Raw genomic sequence first — 17,280 nt, 5'->3', positions numbered from 1 at the left:
ATATCAAAGAACAAAAACAGTCAAATCTCTGTGGGCAGCCTGATCACTCCTGTGTCATAAATTAGCTCATAAACATTTAAAGGCATGACTTAATCTTAAATAACCACAGAGATAAGGAAAACTATGCCTCCATTAACAGGAATGAGTAGCAGATATTGTGGTATGCAGTACAGACTTACGGATGTGATGGAGCTCATGACAGTTAAGTCAGTGATCTATTGACTCTTGTAAGTATAGCTCTTATTTTCTACCCTATATCTTTTTTTTTTTGTTTTGTAACCCAGTCCCTCTAATATAGTTTATAAAGCACAGAAATACTGATAGTGGATGCTCCTCCAATATATGCAAATAAGTTTATGTTTTAGAATAATCTCCTTTTTAAAAAAAGCAAATAAACTGTGAGTTAGCACTCTCAGAGTGCAGCCGAAATTTCTGTAAAACTCTCCATGGCAAACATGAAGAAGAATTATGATCCAGTTTATGAAAAAACACTCTTCTCTATCATTCCTCAGGAAAAGGTGACCCAACAAGTCCTGAAAAGTGTGCTTTGTTTAGCAGTGAACTAAATGTGCACTGTTTTGTGTGTCCATTTCCAAGATTCTGAAGAAGGCCAAGAGTTGCCGCGTTATACCATTGTGCAAACCGTGTTCAAGTTGGGATCGAATCGTACTGCCTTCCCTTCCACTGATTTGGCATTGGTGTCATACATGGGGTTTTCAAAAGCTGCTTGGCCATTGTTGTTTTCATGAACTGAGCAGCCTGTATACTGTGTTTTGGGTGCAGTCCTGTTAATGAAAGCATCAATTAACTGTGTTAACTTTCTTTCAGAATCAGCAGAGTAGGACTCAAATATATTTGAGTTTCCATTGTTAGTGAATAATGTCACTTGAAAGTATTAATTAAGAAATTATAATAAATCAAGCTTGAATAACTTACTTATCCTTTTAAATCCTGAATGGCTTTTATGATTTACATTTATCAAATATTTATTGTACAGCACCAGTGTAAATCACATAAATATAATAAATTATCTTATGACCATTATAAATTTTATTATGAAATACTAACTTAATATTAAGAATTATACATAAAAAATAACTTATGATGATGATTTAAATCTCATTACCATTTATTCATTTACTCATCAAATATTTACAGGGCATCTACTATATGCTGGGTATTCATTCTAGGCACTGGGTATACAGCATTATTTAAATAGCATATAAATGTATTACTCTCATAGCTTTTATAATGTAGTTTAGAGAACAATGGATAAATTTAAAATAAAACAAGAAATATAGTAGGTTATGGGAATTGTTATGATGCAAAGAAAAATGATCAACATAATAAGAAATAACTAGGAGCCACTTTAGGACTGGTAATAAGGAAAAGCATCTATAAGAGGTAAAATTTAATCCTTCTTGTCCTGAAGTTTTGCATTAATAGAGAAAAGGGAATTCCATAAAGAATAGACAACTTATCCTAAGGCCTATTTTGGGAAGGAGTATCCAAGAAAAACAAATAATTTGATTTTTTAAATTATATACATTAGATGCAAATCAAAACTACACTGAGATTTCATCCTCCCACCAGTCAGAATGGCAGTAACCAAGAATACGAATAATAAATGCTGGAGAGGCTATGGAGAAAAAGGAACACTTTTATATTGTTGGTGGGATTGTGCATTAGTACAACCACTATGGAAATCAGTATGGGGTTTCCTCAAAAGACTAGGCATAAATCTACCATATGACTGAGCTGTGATTCCTTGGTATTTATTCTAAAGATTTTAAGTCATCATACTATACATGCATACCCATGTCTATAGCTGCACAATTCACAATAGCCAAACTATGGAACCCATCAATGGATGACTGGATAAGGATGACTGCCATAAAGAAAAATGAAATTATGTCATTTTCAGGAACATGGATAGAATTAGAGACCAATGTATTAAATGAAATAAGCCAAAAATCAGATGATCAAGTGTCATGTTTTCTCTCATATATGGAAGTTAGCAAAGAAAAAGGAAAAGTGGGGGCATGTGGGGGCACACACAGGGAATTCATGAAAATCAAAGGAAGATCTGTTAGGAAAGGGACCACCAGAAGGGAGTCAGAGAGGGAGGAGAGAAGTGATGGGGAGTGATATTGGCCAAATTATATTGTTATATATTGTGTGCCTGTATGGATATGTAACAACAAATCCCATCATTATGTACTACTGTAATGCACCAATAAAAAATGTGGGTCAAAAAAAGTAAGAAATAAAATGTTGTACATTAGAGACAGTAAGCTCAAAAAATCAAAGAAGAAATTACTACTGATATGAATGTCATGAAAACATTTTCCAAAGAGTTAAAATAATTAAACATTTGTCTTTAATTTTAAAAAGACATGGAGTCTAGTAGACTGGTTTGTGTAAGTTACTGGTCTCGAATTTCCTCTTCATTTCTTTATTTCTCCTACATTATACTTGATTGATTCAAGTTTGTTTCCCACATGTCGTATAATTTGCTGACATTTGTCATGAAATAAAAGTAGATGTGGCCTACATGTATCAGGGGCCAAATTCCTAAAAAGAATGTACTTTAAATTTTCTTTTCAACCCTTCTGTTTATACTTAGTACTGTAAATTTCTAGTTAATTTCATTAAAATTTGTATTTGCCATTGTAATGTTATTTTACTATCCTTACTGCATTTTCTGAATTTTGCTGTATTTCAAATATTTTAGGTGATTTCTAGGATAATAACTTAAAAAATAAATTAACAGGTTTACTTGAAGAAACCTAGGAACTTTCCCTCTCATTAAGTGCATCTTCTACCATAAATATACTTATTATAATATTTGTCTCTCTTTTGTTTCAAATTAAATTTATAATAAAAGTAGATTCAAAACCATCTCCTTTTATTTAGGTAAGAATGATGGAGATAATTGTCTTAAAGGTGAAAGACAACTTAAAGAAAAAGAATATCATCAGTCTTTAAAAAATAAAAAATTCATACCATGAACAAAAAATTAACTCAAAATGCATTGAAGTCATATATATAAAGAGTTAAATCTATAAGATTCCTAGGAAAAGACATATGTGTAAGTCTTCATGACTCTGAATTTGGCAATGGTTTCTCAGATATGACAGAAAAAGCACAATAAAATTCATCAAAAGAAACTGAAAATATGACCTACAGAAAGGAAGAAAATATTTGCGAATCAGACGTCTGATAAGGATTTAGTGTCCAGAATATAGAAAGAATTCTTACAAATAAACAACAGGAAAAAAAAAAGACTTGGTTTTAATATGGGCAAAGTACTTGGATAGGTATTTAAGAAGATAAATGGCCATCAAGCATATAAAAAGATGATGAACATTCTTAATAATTATGGAAATGAAGATCAAAACCATAATGAGATACTACTTCACACACATGAGGATGACTTTATAACAAAAAAGCAAAAACCCAACTGGTGTAGCTGTTGTGCACAACCACTTGCTGATTCCTCAATAAGTTAAAAGTAGAATTACCATATAACCCAATGATCCCATTTTTGGATATATATCCAAAAGAATAAAAAACATGTTGAAACAAAAAGTTATGCACAAATATTCATAGCAGCACAATTTATAATGTAGAATGACCCAAAGATCCACAACAGTTAAGGTATGAGACACATTCAAACAAAATAATGTGTTCATACAATGGAACATCAATCATTCAGCCACATGAAGGCATGAAATACTGATGCATGCTATAAAATGGATGAAACTTGGAAACACTTTACCACATTTAAGGAGGCTGACAAAACATAACACATTGTATGATTTCATTCATATGAAAAATCTGTAACAAGTAAGCCAATAGAGTTGCAGGTGACTGAAGTTTGAGGTGAGAGGAATCAGGAGTGACTGTACATTGAGTATAGTTTCCTTCTTTAGTAATGAAAATGTTCTGGAAATACATAGTGTTGATGGTGGCAGGACACTGAAAATGTACTCAATGCCACCAATTGTACACTGAAAAATGGTTCAACTAGTAAGTGTATGCTACATGTATTTTACAATAACAACAATAAAAGTCTGGTGTGGCTTGTTTTATAAATAAATTTAGTCATGATTTTTCTTTTTCTACAAATACTCTCTGATATTGATCAGGCATTAACAGCTTCTAATTTATAATTAGATAATTCTTAGATATTACAGATTGACACATAAAGGAAACATTAGTGTGGAAGAAAATGCATTTAGATAATATTAATTAAATTATCTGGTTACCTATTTTTTTCTTGATAAATCTTTGTCCCAAATAGTGGAGAATAAAATATCAAAACTTGTGACCAGGATTCTGCACTGGACAGAGTAAGCAGGACCTCCTAATAATATTTATAGTCATATACTCTATCACAAATATAGCATATTAATTGTCTAATTTTTACAAGCAACAGGAGGCAAATGAGAGAATTAGAGAATTTTATCAGCTGTCTACCCAGGTAAAATCAGTCAGTATTGCCTTGTGAGCTAAGAGGTCTGGACAAAATCTTCTTCCTAGTTCTCTAAATAAATCTGGCAGCAGATATCACCTCTTCAATTTAAACCTTAACCTAGATTTTCTATCTCTAAAGTCTCATTATGGATAATGTAAAAATAACTTGCATAATTAGTTCTATACCAGGAAACTGACAGGCAAAATGAGGAAGGGTTAGGTTGAATGCTTATGCAATTTAACAGAGCAATCTTTGTAATGTGTATGTGGAATTGCAGGCGTGGGTTGGGGAAATCAGGTTTTCAACAACTGTGGCAATAGTTGGCACACAGATTTCAACAACAGAAAAAATAAGGAAATTAGGATTTGAACTAAAGCAGTGGATATAACAAGAGAGATTTTTGGAGCATTTTATAATTAAAAATCAATTGACTTACCTTTGTTTATAAAGATAAAATCCAAATCCTGCAAATATAAGTGCAAAAAAAGGCACAAGAATAGCAATGGCCACAGAACTACTATTTGTACCATGAGGCTGATTTGAAGAATTTGAACCTTCTGACATATTCAGTCCTACAAAGAAAAAAAAAAGACAAAAGAGCCCAATTTTATAATTCATTTCTCCTTTTATAAATCATTTAATTTCTTCCATCCTCAAGGTATCTTTTCAGAAATATACACAGTAAACAAAAACAATTTTTGAAACTCCTTCAACTCATTTCCACACAGTTTTCCACAATGCCTACAACATATAAGATGCTTTTTTAAGGAAAGGATATAAACCAAAAATTAGGTAATGCCCTTGAACTGAGGAGTTTATATAATAGTGGGAAGACTTATGGAGACACTGTATACATCAAGTATGAATTCATGGTCAATGTGCTGTAGAAAGGGAAGGTGCTTTAGGTAAGTCACACAACACATCTTGAGGACATGCAATATGGGTTTGGTATTAAAGAAAAAGTAGAACAACATATAGAGAAGGAAGCAGCAGCAGCATACATGGAGATGTGGGAAGATGATGACATATTTAGGGAACAAACACTGTCTTGTACTAGTAGAAAGAGGTTAAAGTAAGAAGCTATGGCTAGGTTCTTACAGGGAAGGAATATTCTTTTTTTTTATTCTTTTTTTTAATTTTTAAATTATTTTCACATTATTATTACTATTATTATTATAATTGTTATTTTGAGATAGGACCTCACTAATTTGCTGAGGTTGTCTTTGAACTTCCAATCCTCCTATCCCAGCCTCCCCAGCCACTGGGATTGCAGGGGTATACTGCTAGACTGGGCTGGGAAGGAAAATGCTAAGGAGCTCAAACTTATTATTCACCTCAGTGAGGAATGACTGAAAGTGTTTATAAATGAAAGATCCAGTTGAGTGACTGCAGTGATGTGGACATGAAGGAAGGCAGACTGGAAGCAGCTGTAACTAGAAGTCATAGCAAAAACCTGGATTTAAAAAAGAAATTAAGACTTGAACTAGGGCATTAGGAGGACATGAAAAGAAAGATTTAGAAACATTTCATAGTTAAAAACATAAGTTGTCTGTATGGATGGCACAAGTAAGACGGCACAGAATAGATTTTTCTACTTCAAGATAAGCAAATGGCAATGGTATTGCTTGAGTTAGGAAGTGAGAAAAATCAAACTTGTCAACATGCTGGTACACGGAGGGGAAAGAGCAAATAGCTAACAGCTCTTTTTCAAAAATAAAAGCTCCTTTTTATAGGTTCTGTTTTAGACATGTGGTGTTTGAGACACTTCAGGGGATATTAAATGAAAATGTACTATATTCAATGACCAACTGTGTTAATGTGCTGTATTAAGGCATGTTTTAGGCTGTTTTTAAAACAACAAAATTTTAAGTAAAACATTATGTGATGTGGCTTATTATTACTATTCATTTAGAGAAAACTAACTTTCCTTTTCAAATAAGCCACAACTTTGTCTATATTACTGAAACACTGGTATCTTTTTCTATACCTTATTCCTTCAATGAAAGTATATTTATGAAAATTTCAAAGCAATGATTTTTTTAAGATGAATGTTAAACAATAGCTTTTGGAGCCCGAATTAATTTTTATGTATAAATAACACACTTTAGTAATGAGAGATAGTATACTTTTGGAAAGGTACACAGGGTAAGTTATGTTTATAAATACATTCTAAGAAGACCATTAAATGTTTACCCACATATTAGAAAAGTTAGAAATGAGAATGCTAAAAATTTGTGCCTCCCACCACAAAACTTCACATATTTGAAGAGTACCTAGCACTCAAAAGGGCTTCATTCCTAAATTATAATTCTTTTAAAGACCTTATGAGTTTCTCACAGCAGCACTAAGTTTTCAGAAGAGTAAGAAAATTGCAACAATATTCAAACTGAAAAGAAGTAGTATAGTTCTCATGAGATAAGATGAAATAATTTACAGTTTAATATTTGTTTCATTTCTATATCACTTTTTCTTATTTTTACTTGCTTAAGGGCTTAGACAGTTTGTCTTATTTATTAGAAATAATGTGAAAAGCTAAATATTGCAGAGTTGTTCAAAAAGAACTGATATTTTGAGGAAAGTAATTATTGTAAAAAATGCTATCAAATGTATCAATGTCTAGTCCTGACAATGCAGAATTCAAAATGTAGTAAGTATGCCTAACATACAGAATCTACTGTTTTCTTGCTGTCTAGGGTAATAAAGGAACTACATGAAAACCAAAATGAATACATTACCCAGTCTTTGTAGTCCAAATTGCCCATAATCTTTGCCTTGAATAAATCCTTGAAATACATAAGTAGCTCCATCAGGCTCAGCAGAAACCTAAATAAATTTGAAAGTCTGATTAAATATGAAGATTAGCTATGGCTATATTTTCCCAGTATTAATAAATGCTCAATTTTATTCTGAAATGACTATTATCCAAAGTTCCTTTCTTCTATCCCACTCCTTAGTAAAACAGTACATTGTGCTAAATTTTCCATTATAAAAGAAAAAGTAAAATTTCCAATGTTAAATAATTATGATATTGAAGAAAGGGAGTTAGTTGTTAATACATCGATCTCTCACAGGCTAAGAAGCTTAGCGTTCAAAATATGACAATGATATAATAAAATTGAGTGAGGCAAACGGTTAATTAAAAAATAAAATATAATAATCTCTTCTTTGTAAATTAGGTTACTCATCTCATGTTTACATTCATTCTTTCCAGCCCCCACACCTTCACAGAAAGTGTACACTGTAACCTGCTTTAGCCAAGGGCATGTGAGTGGAACTGAGCATAGGTCAGTTATTGATCTAAACCATAGAGACATATTTTCCATTACACTAAGTGAAAGACACCAGTCACAAAAGACCACATATTACCTGACTTAATTCATATAAAAGTCCAGAAGAGGAAAGTATATAGAGGTATAAAATATATTGCTTAAGGATAGAGTGAGGATGAGGTTTGGGACGATAACAAAGGTATAGGTTTATTTTTAAGGTGATAAAATTATTCTAAAATCATCATGCTTATGGATACATATATCTGTGTATATTCTTATGACCACTGAATTTTATACTTTACGTAGATTAACGTAGGCCATGCGAATTATATCTAAATTAAACTATAAATAAAGGGACATATGTCAATGTATTTGAGTTTACTTTAGAACCATAGAGTTTACTTCAGATCCTCTTGTCCCTCTGTGAGCTTCTGACTTCTTGGAACATGCTCCAGGTAGCTGCTGCCCCTCTAGCCTCAGCCCCAGAAAGTCATGGAGTGAGTCCACCTGACTCAATACCACAGTCCAATTAGAATAGTGAACCCAGATAGATGAGAAAGAAGTAAATACTTATTGTTGTTTGACCATGAAAAAGTCTGACTGTATCTAATGCTGTAAATGCTGACTACTATGTGTATTTTACATGAGTATAAAATTTTATATTTTAAAAAATTTCATATGCATAATTTCATTTGATCTCATAAGTAAAACAGGAATTGATGCACTTCAGTGATCCTGATAACTAACTATTAATGTGAATTTATCCTGAAATTTGTGGTAATTAGTGGCAATTAGTTACTTAAACCACGGGTGTTTCCATAAATGTTGTAAGAAACTTTAATCCCTACCCTAAAAATCAAAGCATACTAAATTGCCTATGGACACCTAGTATTTCTTAAGTGATTTATTATTATTAGACATTATGTTCTGGTCATGGCCAATTTTTAAAAATGAAATACTTCTAAAGAGAATAATTGGAACTCTAATATTTCAATAAATTAATTAATTTTGTTTCTTAGATGAAATAATACAATTAAATAATTAGTGTACTAATAATGACTTAGGTTCATTCCCAACTCCACAAGTAATGGTATAAAATACAGAAAGAGGATGGACAACTTTTTTCTTGGGAATTAAACTTACTAGAGCCTATGACTGAATTTTTTTTTTTCTCACTGAATCTTCCTTGTAAAATAAGGCTTGGTATTTGAAAATATGGTCTGATCATCATGCTTATTCTTCAACAAAGACTCCTGACCAGTATATTAATATATTACTTAATGTTTTCAACTATCAATTTAGAACATTCCTTTCACATAAATGACTGAATGGTGAACCTATAGTAACTATCTCCCTACAGGAAGCAGCTCACATAAGTTCCTCTTCACAGACAATTTTATAAAATTCTCATTCATAATTCAATTTAATGGACATACTTAATCCTCTTATACATTTCATAAATATACTGCATATTCTTTGCATACTGATTCCAAAGAATGAATTATATTTGATCCAGATTTATTTATCATACTACAGACTATAGCCAGAATATATTTGAGACAATCAATGAAAAGTACTATGCAGACCTACGAAGAACATATACACACGCACTACAAAATAGGCAAATCATGTCAGAATCCTAGGCTTGGTACTCTAGAATATTAAACATTTATACTTATCAATATGTGTGTATATATAAAATGTGTTGAGTTAAATTACAAAATTCATTTTTTTTCTGGACAAACTACAAATTTAATTAAAATCAGAAGAATTGTTTTAAATATACTTACAAAGCCATCCATGGCCCAATTTTCCTCCTTCATTTTCTTCACAGAAGCATGAGCTGGTACTTTAATAAGATATATGTGTAACATTAGCCGAGCTTCTTGGCTTTTATATATGCCTGTGAAATGTATGGACATCTTAGTGTACTTAATTTTGTAAATATTTATTCTTTACTTTACTATTTATAACTCCTTAAGTACATCATATAAGATATGTGATAGGAAAAGAAATAAAACAAGGCCGAAGTCAAAGATGGCTTCACACATATGGCTCTCCTTAAATCTTGTGATATACATTGATATGTGTTTCAGTTGAAATCTCAGCTTGAATCTTATCTGTGAGGCATGAATTACCTACGCTACTAAAATTAAATATCTTTGTATATAGCAATATCATTCCATGATATTGCAAAGTGACTTCTTTCCCTAATCAGACTAGTAAGAATGGATTAATTCATTAATCCAAAACTCAGAGAACCTTGTTTCTGAAAAAAATTATGGATGTCATAAAAAATATTTCAAATATTTCACAGTATAAGATCATTAATAGAATAGTGAAATCATAATAAAATGAGAGCATGAAGATACTATTTCTGTAGTTTTTTTTTTTTTTTTTTAATACGATACCTGAAAGCAGAAGTTCCATGTTGCTATTGCTCAGGGTGGCGTTTACTCTCCCAGTAGAAGCATTGAAACTAGTCACTGTCAGGGTCATGGGTTGTTTCCTTCCTTTGAAATTGTAAGAGCCTTTCCATATGTAATTTTGTGCAAACACATCATCAGGAACTGTGAATAGATTAAATAAACACCACATTTTAATTTTATAATGTCCTTTAAGTATTAAATAGCAATTTAAAGAATATTAGTGTATTGAATAACAATATTTTATAAAATACACAATAATGTTGAGGATGTAGAATAAAATGTATTATTCATGTAAAAATGTTTCAGCCTTTTAAGAACAAATCAAAATTATTTAGACTAGATTCACTCACACATTATTGATAAGAAACAATATCAATTAAAGACATAAGGTTTTATTTAGAAGCCAGATAAATATAAACTTTACTTATACTTGGTCCCCTTAAACATTTTCTTTCAGAAGAAAAATAAAATAATTTTACTGGGTCAAGTAAAGTCTATGCATGTTCTAAGAGGCCTGCTTTTCTCCTAACAGTGGGAGTAGGTTCTAGGAGGAAAGGCACAGAATAAATCTGTCCCATTTGCAGAATGGAGGGATTGCTTCTGTGTCCCCCTTATGGAATACTAACTTCAGTTATTCCAATAATAGATGCTCCTGAAGAAGAACAGGGCTGCACTATATTGACAGCTTTGAGGTTTACAGGTATTTTTAGAAATAAAAGAATTGTCACTAGAATTGCCCAGTTCTCATGGGAGAAATATTAAGTGTGGTAGAATATAGCAAAAGGGTTAGGCACTGGGGTTGGGCTGCTTGTATTTAAGTCCTTCCTCTACATTTTATAAATTGTCATCTTGCATAAATTACTTAACTTGAAATCTGAATTTCCTCCTAATATATGTGATTAACATAGTTTTTTAGAGAGATTAAATGACAAAGAATGTGAAGTGTTTAGTTAATTGCTAGCTGCTACCATCACCATTATTATTACTATTATTATTATTATCCAGATAGGGAAATTATTGCTCTTATAGATCAATAAACAGCTTCTAATGAAAAATATACTTAGTAGTTATATAGTTAGTGTCATGAAAAATCTACAGTACTGGCTCTGTAACCTTTGCCAAGTCATCTTCCTAGTGGCACTGTCCCCCAAAACTTTAAGATACACTGCTATACCTTGTATGTATGGGGAAACTCATCTAAGTTTCATATAGTATATGAATATAAACCCTTGATTTAGTAAGCATCTCAGATCGCTTTTGGCTAATAAAAGTGTGTCTAGAAAGGTTTTGTAGAAGGGAGTGGTAAGCTTAAGTGCCCTGCATTAGAAATGGTCAGGTATATAAGGGTAATAGGCTCTTAGTTGCAGAAATTAGAGAAGAATAAAAACAGAAAGATGTTCTAATAGAAGTACCTGGCAAAGAGTAGACACTTGGTAAATAAGTGTTGTCTCTCTGATTGTTTACTTTCCTTAGCCTCTATTGTGATTACTCTTCATTGCCACCAAACCTTTCATGAAAATCTGCTATGCCTAATGATCTTGTATCCATTGTGCTTAGAGAAATGAAGGAGCAAAGGTTGAAGAATATGACAGAAAATATCAGTCATAGGAGGTAATAGTCATGGAACAAGAGGGGTAGCAGTAGCAGAAAGTCAGCTGTATGTGGATTAATCATGGATTTGGTTGTAAATGTTTAACAATCAGCACTTAAAAAAAAAAAAAAAAAACTGAGAATTCGCTGATTGAAATGGTAGAAATATGCCCACAGTTGTAGATTTCAAGCTATCAACATGACATCTACTGAATTCAGAGTATAGAGAATTCCCAGAGTTGACCATAGGGAGCCTCCACCTTTCCCACACGTAACTGGGAAGTAAAACTCATGACAGGATGGAAGAGATAATATTTGGTTACCTTATTCCAAATATAATGGGAATGATACTTCTTTCAATTAAGTCTATTCTGAGATTTAATATAGTCAAGTATTTGTCAGTCCTTTGTAAACTCTAAAATGTCATTGACATTGATGTGGATATGAGTAAAAGGAAAGAAAATGGTCATGATCACTTCTTTCAAAACATGTTTGAATTCAAACTTTGTTTCACAGGCTTTCACAGCATTTTGAATACACAAATACACAATCATGTCCCTGACTCTGATTGAATTGCCAACTTTATTCTTGTCAGTTTAGAGTAATTTAATCACTGTTTCCTGTGACTTTAAATGGAATTTTGCTTAGTGTTTTCTCATTTTAAAGATAAGAGTTGAACTAGAATTTTTATAGGTATTTTTACTTAGGTTAAAGAAGTTTGCTCCTTTCTAATTTATTAAGAATTTTAAAGATTAAAAATTGGTTTCGAATTTTATCAAATATTTTCTTTGCAAGTTACACATCCATCACAATTTTTGCATTTTAATCTCAGAATGTGATATATTACATTTAAATATTATTTAACAAGAAATACCTTGCACATTGATGATAAATCCAATTTGATTCTGATGTTAGATTTGATTTGCTAAGATTTTATGCAACATTTTCATCTATAATCCCAAGTCAAGTGAACCTAAAATTCTGCTGTTTATAATGTCTTTAGCTAACTTATTAATCATGGAGTGCACACAAGAGGGAGTTGCACTGTCTCTTGGATGATCTGGTCTGTTACTTTAAAATTAGGTGGGACTTATCAGAGGATCCGTTTGTGTCTAGTGTTTCATTGTGGAAAAAATTTTAACTATTCCTTTGTTATGGGATTATTCAAGCTGTCTTTTATTAGTTCCATCAAAATATACTTTTCTAGTAACGTGCATTTCATTTAATTTTTTTAAAAAATTAGTTGCTATTGATAGTTTTCTTGCAATACATTTAACTTATTTAATCTATTGCTTATGTAATTATGTTCACATTTTCTTTGGTATTTTTGTTGTTGTTGTTGTTGTTGTTGTTGGGGATCGAACCCAGGGCCTTGTGCTTACAAGGCAAGCACTCTACCAACTGAGCTATCTCCCCAGCCCCGGTATTATTTTTGCTAAAGATTTTTCTGCTTTGTGCATTTTTTTTCAAAGAACTACCTCTGACTCTGTTGAGATAATTCTTTTGTTTCTGGTGTTTGTTTCTGTTTAGTTTGTTGTAATCTTTATATGTTTTTAGCAGGGATACCTACCTCATTAAGTCTGAGGCTTTCTCTTTACTAATATAAGGATTTAAGGCTTTAAATTTTCCTCATAACTTTTTTCCCTGTAATCCTCAAGTTCTGTTATTTAGATTTTTCAATATAAATAAATTTTAGTAATATATGTTCTATTTTAATGTCTTTTTAAATTCATGAGTTATTCATTAGTATTAATTTTGCCTTGAATTTCCAAATATACAAGAATGTTCATTCATTTTCCCATTAATCTTTAACTTTAACTGTATCATGACCAATATCAGGTTGAAAGACTAACTTTGCTTTGGAATTGTTTTGGCTTTGTTAATACAATCAATTATTATACCAATCTCATGTGCCTTTGAGGAAAATATTCATGTTATAATTGATACAGAAACCTTATATGTGGATACTGGATCAAACTTATGAATTCTGTGACTTATTTCCATATTCTTCTTCATTTTTAGTCTGATTTGACAATTGGGTGGTCATTGTCCATGTTTACCTAGCATGATCCAATTTACATTTGATGTTCTAAAGCTATCATTCAGAGTAACCACCTGCTCCCAGATAAACAATCTCCTTTGGGAAATTCTGGGCACTGATTGACTATTATGGTTTTTAGACTCCATTGCTAATTTTACCTTATGCTGGCATACTTTTATTATCATAGTGGCAATTAGCATGTTTACATTGAGTGTCGAATAAATTAAGTTTTAGAGATTTGTTAGCACTCCACTTTGATGGCACATACATTGAGAACTTGTGAACCCAACTAATATTAGATCCTAATAGTGTTTTTGGCTGAATGCAACTGAACCATATCTGTATCCAAGGTAAAGACTTAATGTTAAGTCCTTAGTTTTATTTTTAGCTTTTAATTTATATCACATAAATATAATACCAATACTAAAAAAGTAACTTTTATATATTGAACATTTACTGTGGGTTAAGCCCTTTGCACTGTATGCTTATGAAGTTCATTATACAATAATCTAATCATTATTTCTTTGTATTGATAAATAAATGGAGGTTCCACATACAATAATTTTCCAAGGTCATGGGGTAGAGAGTACACAAGATGAGAACTGCATTAAGATTGTAGGAGTTAAAGTCCATGTTTTGAATGACTGCTGGGTATTTAAATTTATTTTCTGAATCCAATGAGTACAAATAAACTGTACAGGTCCTAAAGCTGCTGATCTACTGTGCATTTGATTCCTTTTTAAATATACATGTTTAAAATTTTAAATAATGCCTTGTTTTTATTTTAATATTTTAATTAAAGTATTTCCATTGTCTTATGATCTTTACAAATGTTCTTCAAGGAAATATGTATAGAGAGATCTATTAACAATATGTTTTGTCACTGAGAACTATAAACAATATTTTTATAATATCAACATACCACAGTCTTACACTTCTTTAAATTCAATCTTTATAACACAAATTATCAAATTCAATATAGTCAATATAGTTTTATCCATGCAAAAATATATTTTTCCAAAGAAACGGTTACTTTATCAAGAAAACAGTAGCTCAATTTTAGAAATAATGATTTTTAGAAAAATAAATTAAGTTACTAACCACTTAGCTTTGGGCTGGGTGTTCCTAGTGCAGGTCTAGGATCTTTCACCAATATTTTGGAACCAGCTTTTGAAAAGAAACAAGGGTTCAAAAAGTTGATATAATTAATAACACAAAAACATAGTGTGACATGCTATGAATTTTATTTTGAGATATTATATAACTTTTTCCAAAATGTCCTGTTCATTGCAATATCTCACCCTCTCAACACTCATTGTTTATCTAACAACCTCAGTACTTATCCCCTTCATAGTCCAGTGGGAAAAGGGGCTGATTATTGCTGGCTTATCATCTTGGGATATTGGTTTTTCAATTAGACAGAAAAACTAAATGGAAAAAGGTGCTTCTGCCATGGAAGCTGAGGGCTGAGGGTATGCACAAAAGGCAAACATTATTTGTATAAGGTTCACATTTAAGAATCAAAGTTGTTAAAATAGCTCATAACGTACCGGTAATTGGATAAACACAAAAATGAGATCTTTCCATCAAACCAAAGGCAGCCCAAAACCAAAGAGATCATTTGAGAACTAGCGGGGAATGGAAAGTTGTAGGAGTCATGACATGTATTTTCTATAGAGCACCTATCACAAAAACTCCTTGATATCTTTAAAATAGGATTTAAGAGTAGATGTTTCAGGTAAATATCATTGTGGCTGCAAATGTAGAGAATAATTTGAAAGAAATACTGATATAGCCAGAGAGGTTGAACAACAGTTGCAATAGTTTCAGTAGAGATAATTCTAAAAAGTGGTGGTGATGAAATGGACAAGAAAACTATTGAAAACTATTGAAAATGTGGTGGATTTGTGTGGGATAACATCTAGGAAGATTATTACATTTCTAGTGTGTAAAATTATATGATGACTGTATCACTGTGAGAATATTAAAAGAAGTCTAGATGGAGAAAGAAAATTTATGAGTTTAGTTTTACATCTATTGAACACTGAAATGTCTGAGAAATTCAAGTAGAGATGTCAATTAAGTAACTGATATGTAAGTGTGAAGGCAAAAGAAGGTAAATGAACTAGTGACATTAATTTGTAAGTAAATTACATAGAAGGGACTAATGAAGCCACTGACTTGAAAGAGATCATCTAGGAGAGAATATATGATAAAAGAAAAAGATGAAGTACTAAACTTTTAGAAAATCATGGAGAGTACTTTGTTATAAAAGCTCTAGAAAAGGAATACACTACCTGAAAAGAGAAAGTGAAGAAGGAATAAAGACGAGAAAAATCATCAATCAGACATAATAGAGAGATTTAAATAATATTTCTGTGTTTCTGGATTCATAAGTGTCCATATAACTCCTATCCTCAAAGCTGGCCAACTAATATCCCCTGTTCCTAAGCTAAGGGGAATTAAGTCTGGGTCCTTTGCATCCATGAAAGGTCTAATAGTACATCTTTTGTGTTAAAAGCTTCTTGGAGAAAATTTACCTTCACAAACAGGAACTTTTCCAGTCCATGTGTTGTCAGATCTACATACTCTGTGTTCTGTTCCACCTGCTAAGAAAAAGCCAGGCTGGCAGGTATAAATTAGAGTATACCCATGAGATGGAAGGTCCATTCCTACTACATTTGCATGAGCAGGAGTTTCCGGTTGTTTACAGCTGTGGGCTATGTGAAGAAAAAAGAACAATACTAATTTACTACACACATGCTAATGAAATTTTGAGACAGGAGTCACAATATGCTTTTTAAAATCCTTTAATTATAATATTTAAATATATCTTCTATTAGTTATTCTAAAGAGCCAAGGAAAATGTGTCAATATGAATATATATACCAATACTCTAGTATCTCCTAAACAAAATTATCTGGAACACTGGTAGATGACAACAGAGGAAATGAGACAGGAAAAGGAACAAAGTCTTACTATGGCCAATTAAGCTCATAAGTGCATACTATATCATCAACGTGGAGAGCCACAATGAATAATATAGTGTATTAAAGGATCTAAAAAGTTCTATGGTAAGATACCTTTTAATTTTGGTGAAGCTCAGGTTGTTTTGTTTTCATATGATTTGCTTATGCAGTCCTGGGGATTGGATCCAGAGGTGCTCTACTACTGAGCTGTATCCCCAGATCTTTTTTGTTGTTTCTCCTGAGAGAGGGGCTGGATAAATTGTCCAGGCTTGTCTTGAACTTGTGATCTTCTTGCCTCAGTAGTAGCTGGGATTGTAGGTCTACACTACCATGCCTGACCCTACCCCTCAAGTTTTTCTTTATTTTTTTGTATATTTATTGTAGATAATAAAAATATTTTCTAAGGATTAATACAACTAACTGATTATATTGCTTTAATATTAATATTTACCTATGTACATTTTAATACATAGACCATTCTTGGCCATATTTGGGTTCATAT

At 31.8% G+C, this 17,280-nt stretch overlaps 1 protein-coding gene across 1 annotated transcript in view; it reads right to left on the bottom strand.

The window, feature by feature from the left end:
- Window positions 1–225: 225 nt before the first annotated feature.
- Csmd3 (CUB and Sushi multiple domains 3) overlaps window positions 226–17,280 on the bottom strand; it is a 1,190,022-nt gene continuing 1,172,967 nt past the window's right edge. Inside the window, 7 exon segments of the mRNA XM_047516388.1 lie at window positions 226–785; window positions 4,917–5,052; window positions 7,216–7,303; window positions 9,540–9,652; window positions 10,161–10,319; window positions 14,911–14,976; window positions 16,350–16,529. Coding sequence (XP_047372344.1) covers window positions 626–785; window positions 4,917–5,052; window positions 7,216–7,303; window positions 9,540–9,652; window positions 10,161–10,319; window positions 14,911–14,976; window positions 16,350–16,529 — 902 coding nt within the window. The 3' untranslated portion in view covers window positions 226–625.

The sequence above is a fragment of the Sciurus carolinensis genome, chromosome 1 (genome assembly GCF_902686445.1).
Source record: "Sciurus carolinensis chromosome 1, mSciCar1.2, whole genome shotgun sequence".
NCBI classification, from domain to species: Eukaryota; Metazoa; Chordata; class Mammalia; order Rodentia; family Sciuridae; genus Sciurus; species Sciurus carolinensis.
Note: the sequence above shows the minus strand (reverse complement) of the source record. Positions and strands in the feature narration are given on the sequence as shown.